Genomic DNA, 12,027 nt, shown 5'->3' with positions numbered 1-12,027 from the left:
AAGAACAAGACATTAGAGATGAGAAAACAGAGCAGCTCAGATCAGTTGAGGACACAGAAGAGCTTAAGGACTGTGGAGATCCTGTGGTCACCAGCTTAAGCAGGAAGAGCCTGAAGCTTTGAAAGGACGTGTGTGGCATAAATGCAGGTGAAGTTAGAGGATAGCCTATATTTATCCCCAAATTCCTCCTTTAATTAGCAGCGGTGCTGAAACGTGAACTTTTGAAGGTCTTTTGAAAGGCACTGGCCTACAGTAAACTGCTTGTTAATTAACAAATACTAGTCGATTTTTAAAAATCTCTTTTTTATTTAAAAATAGCAAGTTATTCAAACATTTACAGGATATGTGAACAAAAGATTCTATGCAACTGTTCTGCAGCCTATACAGAAGAGAAAAGAAATATATTCATGTTCTTTATTTGTTTTTTTTTGTTTTGTTTTTTTACAAATTACAGGTGAAACGAGAAAAAGAAAATGTGTGTTGACAGTTCAAGTCCTCGGTTCAGCAGACCCTGATTTTTACCCGATGAGTTTTTCACGTTGTGTGGTAGAAGCGCACAGTCTGTTCACATGGTGCACATACACACACTCTGACATGTGTGTACACATACTAAAACATACTACACACACACACACCAAAGTCTTGAGGCTCTCCGGGTTTTCTGAGATTTTGAAATCCCATAGGCGGATGGACACAGAGGGCTGGCAGATCATTGTTTGTAACCCCTCTGGTCTATCGGCCACTTTGTTTCTAGAGAAAAGCCCAACCTGTGTCTCTACGCTGTCTTAATGCCTTCAAACCCACAGAACTTCCAGCGTTTCTCCAAACTCGCCCCAACGCCCGTTAATTCCTGTTTAAACGTGCAGGGCAGGCGACCCAAAAGACTCTCCACTTCTGTGGTACTGATCTGAAACAACAAGAAAAATGATGATTAAAACACTCCAACTCCTTTCATATGCACAGTGGGGTTAAAGGATTACTGGTGGAATGCTTCTGCTTTTCTAGTACAAAGGAAGAATCATTTCATGTTTAATGTTCACAATACAGTTCATTTCAAAGCAACTACTGTATAGTGGAGACGCATGTTCAATAAACAGATTCAAGTTTAAAATTGACTGCTTGTGTTCACTAAACATGTTCATGCTTGGAACAACTTAATTATTTGTTTTAATGTAAAAAAAAGAAAATATTTATTACAAAACAATACTCAAGCTTTCATTTAGTGATGGGAAGTTCAGATCATTTTACTCACTCGGACCCTTGAGTCTCATTGAGATGAACAAATTTTTTTTCCCAAGTCATTTCGTTATTAATAATATTATGTTACGAGTTGCTTCCAAACTCATCTACAACTAGCCCAAAGTTGATAAGACTACAAACAAGTCATGAAGAATGCTAAAAGAAAGAAAAAAAATGATCATTTATTGTTTACTTGGTCTTTTGTCTATGATTAGCCTGTCAGCTCACCTCTTCTGACAGATTCCAATTTGAGTGGTTTGTTCACGTCACACTGACAGTCCTATATAAACTTAACCAAAGCACACAGTCTGAGACAAAATGAGCCATGATTAGTTCACTTTTCGAGTCTTCTGGTTTTTGAGTCATTTGTTAATCACGTGACAGCATGTAAAGGGTTGACTCAAACCTGAGGACTCGAGAAGCGAATGAATCAAATCTTTATCCAGCCCCGACTGCAGATGAATGGCTTCAGTCTTTCACATGATGAATGAATGATTTAAACTGAGGACTCGAGAGATAAATGGATCAAATCTTTTTCCGGTTCTAAATGCATACGATTGGCTTCTGTCTTTCACGTGATGAATGAATGACTAAAACACAATAGAAGACTCAACAAAAGGAATTAATCTTATACTCCACCTGCACAAATGTGCACATGCACGAATGAACGACTCAACTATCTTGAGTGATACAAAAGATCTGTTCAAAATGACCCAATTGTTTAAGAAAACCTAAAAATGAAAGAAAAATTTACCTCAAAAATGTTATAATTATATGTAATATAACAAAAATATTGAAATCTATCAATTTAAAAAGTGTGAGTTGCGGTTGTATTTATGGGTCAACAAGAACAAAAATTCAGATATACATTTTTTTAGAGCACAAAGTGTTTTGCAGTTTTTGTTTTTGAAGTGTTCATGTTTCACTGTTGTTGTTGGAAGCGTCATCTTTGCATTGACTTCACATGTTAATCACTCATGCTTCATCCACGTTTGCTCACTGCACAGACTGCAAAGCCCCCCACCCCTCATCCGTGTAATGTAATAATTGTGAGGGTGCAGGTGAGATGTCATTTTTCGTGAGACACTCAAATACATCAAGTGCGCTGTGTATGCAACGTCTATAAGTTATGTAAAATAATTAATTGCATGAATATAATGTGTGTATATGGTTTGGAATTGGATGTTTGATGAGAATTTTTTATTTTTTGTGATTATTATGTGTTTAAATGAAGAATTTTGCAGAATCGCAAAAATGTGCAACTTTTTGATGAATTTGCTTGGGTTCAGCGATCGCAGAATCGCAAATAACAAGGAGGTTTGACTAAGACTTCAAAAAAAAAAAAAAAAAACATTATAATTTAGATCAGGGGTGTCCAAACTCGGTCCTGGAGGGCCAGTGTTCTATATATTTTAATACTACAAACTTCCAGTCAGGTGTGTTGAAGTTAATTGGAGCTAAACTATATGCAGGACACCGGCCCTCGAGGACCGAGTTTTGACATCCCTGATTTATATCATACAAGGTGTAAAAACCTTGAATTAACTGATTATGATATTATATCAGTAGTTAAAGAACATTTGTTAACAACTCAAAACACCATATCTCACTCCCTAACTAACTTTAGGTTTATTTCCTCTTTATTAGGAGTCTCCACAGTAGAATGAACCGCTATTTAGGAAAACATAAATATAAACAGCTAACCAAGAGATCAGATAATTAACTTTTAATGGCTTGCTTATTTTTTATTCGCAGAGCTGTTTATTTCATTTTAGTTGCACATCTGGCACACATCTTCCTAAAACCCACAATGCCTGAATACTAGACTTGCGATCTCAGATTTTTGCACCTCACTGTAAATAAGCACACCTTGACTCTCAGAGCTCACGTGTGATGTGAATTGTGGTCTTCACAGGATCATGAAACCCACTTTGAGCAGCTTATCGAGTGGCAGGCAGTGCGACGTGAATGGCGCTTTATCAATTAATCCCTCCCACTGAAGCGCATTGTTTTTACTGAAAACAAGCAGGAGTGTTGGTGAAGATATGAAGGCACGGAGAAGGAGAGCGTGGGCACTGACAGCCTGAGGCCTTCAACTCAAAACCCAAAAGATATAGAGCCTCATTTTCACCCTCCATCTGTAAGCGTAAATTAGTCACCGTGCGACAGCAAAAGGAGAGCGAGTGAGGGAGATAAAGCCGGAAATTAAAGAGTAATCAACACCACCCTATAGTAGGATGAGCGTTTTATTCCAGCATTAAACATTTTGGCAGGAAAAGCTTGAGGACTGTATTTGAGAAGAGGAAGATGAAAGTGTGTGTGTTTGTGTGTGTGGTCCTGCTGTGAGTGTGAGTGCTGGGCTATCCACCATCAGCATTCTCTGTCTGCTCAAGGCCTGTTTACTCAGCACAACATTACAATGGTAATCGTAGAGCGCAATACGCTTTCACTCTACGCGTGTGTGTGTGTGTGTGTGCGTGTGCAGGTGTTGTAAACAGCAGTTAATACATTCAGTAGAAGTGAGTAGCCTGTGTGTGTGTATTAAAGGGACAGGTCACCCAAATCTGAAAATTCTGTAATGTTCTATTTGTTCCAAACCTGTTTGACTTTCTTTCTTCTGTTGAACACAAAAGAAGATACTTTGAAGAAAGTTGAAAACCAGTTCCCTTGTATTTGTTTTTCCTACTATGGATGTCAATTGTTACAGGTTTACAGCTTTTTTTAAGATAAATTCTTTATGTTTAACAGAAGAAAGAAAGACCAAGAAAATAGTCCATTTTCATTTTTGTTTGGGTGAACTCTCTTTTTAAGGACATAAATTATAGTTTAAGGACATAAATTATAGTTAAGACTTTTTTTTGAATTAGGGGTGGGCAGATTGATCCTAATATTGATAGAATTAATTCCAATGTTAGTGTTGATTAATTCTAGCCTGATGAGATTGTCGCTTTAGTTAAAAGCTCTCTAATCTATGCTAGAGTGCATTGCTCCCCTTTTACAAAGTGCAGATGTGTCTAAAAGAACAGTCTACTCATCTGCTACGGTTAGTGGCTGACTGTCATAACTGGGCATTCCTACAGTAGTTACATTTGTGAATGAAGTTCTTTTAAATACCCATTCAAGTCAAGAGAGCGCGCACACGCACTGTTAAGGGGCACCTCAGCTGGGTATTAAAGATGGAGACAGTGTGGTCTCATTTCTCCCCATCATGCTAAGACTGGGAATCGAACCTGCAACTTTTAATTACAAGTTCAACTCTAACTATAACTATAAGTGAGTAATATTAGGAAGTAATGTATAGAATAATGTACAGAATGTATCAGTTGTCTTGCCGCAAAAAAAAAAAAAAAAAAACATTAGAGGACAATTAGTACATAAGCCACCCTATCATACACCCGGAGCATTAATGCGCAAGACAAGCATAGTGCGATTTGCAGCTATTTTTACACCAGCGCAACCCTAATCTTTAGGTTTTGCACCACATTGTTTAAACAGCAAATCCATTTGCGCACACTTTCAGTTTATTCATAACACATTTTACAATTGTATAATGTTTTTATTTTTAGCAGTATTATTTATTATAAGCATATATAAATTTATTGTAATTAAAACAAGTTTACATTTGTCCACCTGTCAGGTTTTGGAGACGTATGCATCACCATATGGGGCATTTGGATGTTACTCAGCTTTTCAACTTAGTTATTATTGTTTATTTATTCATTTGCTGGAAATTAGAACTGAATTTAGAAATAGTTTTGAAACAAGTCTTCACACTTAACAAACAAAATTAAATATGCCGGCTAATAGATGTCTTCAGTGGAGTGCATACAACACCGTTTCCTTATCCATTAAAAGTAAAGGAGCAAAGTAAAAGTAAAGTAAAGAGTAATTAAAGAAGCAGAATGGAGGAGGCACGTTCTTTATCCTGGCACTGCTGATGGCCTGTTTAACAGTTTTCTCACAAGTGAAGTGTTCAGTTTTCTGTTCAGTTTTTACACGTATAAAGTCCGCCATGTAAAAAGTAAATGCGACATGATGCGATGCAACTGACTCTTAAAGGGAATGGGTGATAAGAGTCTGATTAGTTTAATGCACGTTATGCTCAAAACACACCCATAACTCATTAAGAGAATGAGCACAACCCTATTAGACCATGCGCAGGAGTGCAGAGCTTATTTTTTCGTCCTTAAAATAGCAAAAGTGGATTTGGAAGCGCTCTTAATGCTTTTTTGCCATGTGCTTTAGACTTTGCACCTTGATTGTTAAAATAGAGCCCAAAGTGTTTAATGTCAACAATGAATCAGGAACCTATGCATGGAACCAATGCACTAATGAATTTTACCATCATGGCTGTATATCTGCAAACATAGTGCAAATGTCTGTTGACAAAACAATCTACGAAGCAATCTTGTTTTTCATTTTGACATAAGATTATTTTGCTTATCCCACTGGTAGATTATTTTGCTTGTTTTAAGCCCACCTAATTATTGCTTATTATTTCTGAAAATGGCAATATTGTTTTGCTTGTCTAATTTAAAACATTAGAGATATTAGGACTAGAAACAAGATAAGCTAACCATTTTTTAGTGTACTTGTAACCCTGAATACATTTAAGATGAAGTGCTTCTTTACTTTGAAAATTAGCACTTGTATATTTATGAAAAAAAGTTTTATAAGTAGCGCATTTGTGTACTTCATCAACTACTGATCACAAGTCAGTTTCAATATGTGAAATTCTGAAATCACACCAATAAACCAAACAGCAGAGGCGTGATACAAAAATATGACACTGCTTCTCTGTGAAATGTTGCGAAGACAAAAAAATAAGTGAGCCTTATTTAGTTTATCAAGACTGTCTGAAAAGAAAACATTTCAAAAGTTTTATGTGAAGAGCAGCACAAACATTAGCAAAGCCAGCGATTAACTGATCTCCTGTGTGGCCCATCACACTCAAGATGCTGAATCGGAGCGATGATGGTCACAATTTACTGTTATATGTGACACTTTTACAGCACATTTAATTGTCAGTAAGTACTGCAGCTGGATTTTTATGAAGGTTACAAATTAAACATTGATGCTATTATTTCATGGTGCGAATTCTGATGAAGTGTATTTGTCATCAGAGCAAGCTGGACTGCATAATGACGCTATAAAGCACAAAACTACTGAAGTTAAATAAAAATGGAAATTATCATTATCATAACAAACTAAAGCTAAACTGAAAATCTAAAGTCAAAACAAAGCGTATAAAATTATATATAAATAATAATATATATTTCTATTTATATTTATTAATTAAATAGTAGACATTTATCAGTCTCCATAAAAAGGTTTATAAATCTAAGTATTTTATGCTTTTAAAATGCAAAAATTTATACTGTTTTTAGGGTATTTATGTATATTTTTAGTTTTTGGGGCATAAAAACACATCAACCGTGAAAAGTGTGTGTGGGAATGTTTTATACCTTAGTGTCCAGCCGTTGTAAATAGGAACAGATATACTCAATGCTGGCTCCGAACGGATGGACATGAAGAAACGTTGAGATGATTCCTGTGGAAGCAAAGCCAAATATGAATCACTGACAGATCTGTCTGTAAATGTAGGATTTCTTCCAAAACATTTAAGCTGTCATATTTTAAAACCACATAATAACTCTAATAAACCTCATAAATGACTCATTTTAACCATCACACCAGATTATAAAATAATATTAGAATAAATAGACATGCCATGTTTTCAGACATGTTTACACACTCTGAAATAATGCTGGCTTGTTGTGAGCAAACATTAAGTCAAATATGGACAAACAAGTGTTGGGTTAAAAAGTGTCATTTAAATTTTATTGAAAAAAAGTAATTTAATGTTGGATTTGTCCAAATTTGATCCAATATTGGGTTTTGTAACGTAACGTAATGTGTATTTATACACTGTCAGAAATAAAGGTATGAGAGCTGTCACTGGGGTGGTACCTTTTCAAAAAGTACACATTTGTACTTAAAGGGTTCATATTGGTACCTCAAAAGTATACATTAGTACCTACAAATTTTAAAAGAAATGCTTTCGTACTTTTTAGGTACCTGTATGTACCCTTTTTTAGGTACCCTTTTAGGTACAAATTTGTACCTTTTAAGAAGGTACCACCCCAGTGACAGCTTGCATACCTTTGCTTCTGAGAGTGTAGAGTGCATTTATCATGTATGGCCATACACCAAAAGCACTTTACAATCATGACCACCACCAGTGTGCAGCATCTACTTGGATGAAGCGACGGCAGCCACAGGACAAAGATGCCAGTGCGCTCACCACACACCAGCTATTGGTGGAGTGGAGAGACAGCGATAGAGCCTATTCGGTGGATGGCTATGATGGATAAGGGCCGATGCAAGGAATTTGGCTATGATGCCCACCAGATTAATGACTTTATTGACTACAGAGTCAAGGTTTAATGTCTCATTCGAAAGACAGCGCTCACTGACAGTATAGTTTCCCCTTCACTATTCTAGGGCGTTAGGACCCACATAGACCACAGGTTAAGCACCCCCTGGTGGCATCATTAGCACTACTGGCAGAAACCTAGCTTTCCCATGTGGTCTCCCATCCAGGGACAGCCCTGCTTAGCTTCAGAGTTGCAGAGAGCTAGCTGCCAGCTATTCCTCAGTGGAATAACCTTGGTTTTTAATCACAACAATGACAATAACTCTGAAAAACTGTCAAGAAAAATGCTGTAAATGACGACATTTGTAAAACTATTTACACAAACCCTACTTAATCAAGAGAACTGTGGTTTCTTGAAAATATACTTTGTTTAAACATATTGTCACCTAAGAATTATAAGGTTCTATCTGACATTTCTGTCAAATTGAGTTTTTGACATATTCTTATTAAATGACAACTTATTTACATTATGGGATGTTTTTTTTATAAGTTGTTTACATTTTAAGACTTTTTATTTAAAAAACAAGTATTACACACGTACTGTTTGCTATGTGGAATGCAAAAACTTTAAAGATCGATGTGTTAAAATCATTCAGAACGCAGATAAAACCTTATAATTCCAAGGTGATGACATTTTTTTTTGTATACATTTTCAAATATAACCCTAAACAATAACACTAGTCATAAGGGCATTTAAAAAAAATAAATTAATTTATCATCAGAAAGCAGAATAATAAGCTTATCATTGATTAATGATTTGTTGGCATAGTACAATATTTGGCTAACATACAACACTTTAAAAATCTGGAACATGAAGGTTCAGTTTTTTGTTTTGTTTTGGTTAAAAAATCACCTTTAATATGAAGTCCTCTGCAATGAATTTAGGTTTTGATGTATTTGTGGTAGGAAATGTACAACATGTCATCATGAAACATAATAATTATTAATATTCTGACGATTTATGGCATAAAATAAAAGTCTTAATTATACCAGTGCAACTTAAGACAGGTTTGTGGTTCAGGGTCACAAATATTTAACCACTGAATATAAATATTTATTCACACACACTTATAAAATATTCTTCATAAAAAAGAAAAAAGAAAAACTAGCAGTTAATATCAACACCAGAACACACTATTTTACATGACATCTTTTCTTCCACCTTGGATGATTTTATTTATATTGCACTGAATTTTGGCATTGCATGCTCCACATGGGATACAATGCAGCGTCAGATCTTGGCCCAAATGTGATATTCTAGAAGACAGAATAATTATTGAATTTAAAGTGTGCCTATGAGGCTTTAAAACGCAATCTAAGCAGGCAACTCGCACAGTTTTTGGAACTGCATCGGCAATTGATATTTCCAAGCGCTTGATTTGCAAATGATTCCAAGTGCTTGAGGTGTTTTCCCTCAAGTGGATGTCCTCATCGGCTAACTCTGCCTCTTGAACTTTCTAAATGATTATGAGTGTTTAATTGCAGTTTTGATGCTGTTTGGCGTAATCAAGCTTGTTCTTCGGCCTAGCGAGTGCTTCAGTCAAACACTCAAACGTATGGAATAACAATAACAGCTGCATTTAGCACTTCTGGCTTCAATGCGATAGGTGTGTGCTGTTAACTCAATTATTCTGAATGCATTATGGTGCGATCAGGAAAGCAAAGCAGCCCTCCAGAGAGAAGCGCACAGGTGCCGCATAGTCAATATTCCATTAGTCTTGATGGACTGTAGATATACTTTATATATTATACATGGTTTCATTGCAGTGTTTGGATTACTATGCCTTTCCATTTACACTGATTGATTCAAAGCCAAACATTGTTAGGGGAAAGAAAATGGACCTTGCATAACGTAATGCAATGCTTCAGTAATTAATGCATGGCTGGTGGAAGATATAATGCTTTACGTGCTTAAATAAACACTCAGAGCTGACAGCTGTGCTCTTTACTTCAAAGATCTGACAACATTTACTCAACCTCATGTCATTTTAAAAATGTGTGATTTGCTTTTTTTGCATATAGCAAAGGCAGAATGAAAGCTTCAGGTTTGGCTTTTTAAAATCTGCAGTGAAGGAATAATGTAAACATCCAATAAATGGCAAACATTTGCACAATTGTTCTGAAGCCATATATTTACCACATTATAGTTAAAAAATATGCCCTTTATGCACTTCTCACTTGCATATACTAACAGTGTGTCAATGGCCCTGTTTACACCTAATGTATTTCCAGCAATCCAATCAAAATTGGATAAACAGAATCTGTGTAAACAGAATCTAAAATGGTTTGAGGTTATCTACTTTTGACCACTTCCAGAGGTGGTAGAAGATGCATTGCACTGGATTGCTTTTATAGTGTAAACGCTTATGTGGTTAAATGCGCTCCAACAGCCACTAAAGACCACCTACTCTCTAAATGTGTTGTGAGAAAGCACACCAAAACAAGGGACACAGATTACAATTGATTGTCCGGACATAATTGGTCACAATAAATGCGTTTGGACATACCAGGCGGAAAGAGTAATGCCTCTTGCTATTGCGTTTCTAAAATGCATGGTAATATCTGTTGGGGCAGCACTGTTGTGAAGTTGTGTTGCAGCAGGTTTGTAGTGAGTAGTTATTTAACTACAGCAAAGAGGAAGATCTTCATTATATACTTGAGTAGGCAATGTATTTTGAGCATTTAAACAAAGCAGATTTATTAAACATATATATTTACTAAAATAATATTTAAGTCACCAAACATTTAGAAATTGAAAAATTATACAATTAAATTCAAGTAAAATATTGAAAAACAAAAATCTACAAAATTTCTGCTAAATTGTAATTTTTTTTTTTGCTTCTTTCGATTTTTGCTCTTTTTAAAAAAATTGTAATTAATATTTTTCTATAACACATAAATTTGGGTGTGCTAGTTTTTGGAGCGTTATCGTAAGTTACACATATTGAACAGTATACAACTGACAAATAGTAACATATTGGTTACCAATTAATATATATCCTATACTGATGCTTTGCACCTAAGGCCCACATTACCAACATTGATACCGAAATGTGGATTTGTTTACCGTGTCTAAAGTACATTAAAAATAACCCTGGCTTATTAACTCAGCGCAGAGACTGAATTATGTTGTTCAGAATGGAACGTACCACTCTGAATGCATGAGTTAAATGTACGGATCACCCACAAATAAACATTTACTAACCACTTACTCAACCTCAAGTGGTTGCAAATCTGTTTGAGATCGTCTGTTGAACATAAAGAAAGATATTTGGAAGAATCTTGGAAACTGGAACCCACCCAAAAATACAATAGAAGTAAATGGCTGTTGTTTTGTACACATTTTTAATACTAAAATTCCAGGACTTTTTCATGACTTTTCCAAAACTTTCAGGTAAATATTCATGACCTAACGTTTCATGTAATGTCTACATACACGTAGTAAATAAGAAAAAATATATTACAGCATATCAAAAAATATGTGAAAATATCTGTAGTTTGTTTATTTCATATCTGTAAATTTTTTTTTAGAAACTCTCTTGTGAGAAAATGTTTAGAAACGTTGGTTTGTGTCTTCACAAGACTTATTGAATTAGCACAAATTAGCCTTTAGCACCCACATTATCTTACCTCTGTAGTTAGAGTTTGATTTTTGGACATGAGACTCAAATGTATCTCAAATTACAATGAATGCAAGTGAAAGAGAGGTGAAGCTGTAACTGCAAATTGCTTTTTGCCCCACACAGAGAATGTCACGTGAAGGGATAGACATCGCAATTGTATTTAAAATTTGCCCAATATTATCATCTCATATATATTTAAGTTCAGATATTTGTTAAACAAATTTCCATGACTTTTCCAAAACATTTTGGGTTTGTTTATTTTTCCAAAACTTTTCCAGGCCTGGAAAATGGCTTGTCAAAATTCCATGACTTTTCCAGGTTTTCCAGGATCGTATAAACACTGTTTGTACCGTTCTTCAAAATATCATCTTTAGTGATTAAAAAACGAGAAGGATTAGTTTATAATGGCAACATTTTTTTATTTTGAGCGAACGATCCTTTTAATAGACGAATGTTCCTGCTTTCTCATACTTTTGTTTTAAATAAAATATGACTTTTTCTACTTGTGAAGCCTTTTTTTTTATATAAGCCATCTGCACATATAAAATGAGTTACGTAAAGATGTATTGCAACAGGTTTGATGTCAGCGGTGCATTGTTGCATTGAAGCTCTTTGGCAGATAATGACTTATATTTCAGTCTGTTTCTCAGACAAATCTATAAGGCATGAGAAAAAAAATGAGTGCAGTTGCGCTTGAGAATGAATGCAGTTGTCAATCAGATGACAAAA

At 35.3% G+C, this 12,027-nt stretch overlaps 1 protein-coding gene across 14 annotated transcripts in view; it reads right to left on the bottom strand.

The window, feature by feature from the left end:
• Nucleotides 1-286: 286 nt before the first annotated feature.
• enox2 (ecto-NOX disulfide-thiol exchanger 2) overlaps nt 287-12,027 on the bottom strand; it is a 403,572-nt gene continuing 391,831 nt past the window's right edge. For all 14 annotated transcript variants that reach the window (XR_015507402.1, XR_015507399.1, XR_015507401.1 and 11 more), the window contains 2 exons: nt 6,705-6,790; nt 287-907 (listed from right to left, as the gene is read on the bottom strand). Coding sequence is in view for 8 of the 14 variants with exons in the window: in XM_087281444.1 (XP_087137570.1) it covers nt 776-907; nt 6,705-6,790 (218 nt within the window). In the remaining 6 variants the exon portion in view is untranslated. The remainder of the gene's footprint in view (nt 908-6,704; nt 6,791-12,027) is intronic.

This window comes from Danio rerio, chromosome 14 (assembly GCF_052040795.2).
Source record: "Danio rerio strain M-AB ecotype USA chromosome 14, GRCz13ab, whole genome shotgun sequence".
NCBI classification, from domain to species: Eukaryota; Metazoa; Chordata; class Actinopteri; order Cypriniformes; family Danionidae; genus Danio; species Danio rerio.
Note: the sequence above shows the minus strand (reverse complement) of the source record. Positions and strands in the feature narration are given on the sequence as shown.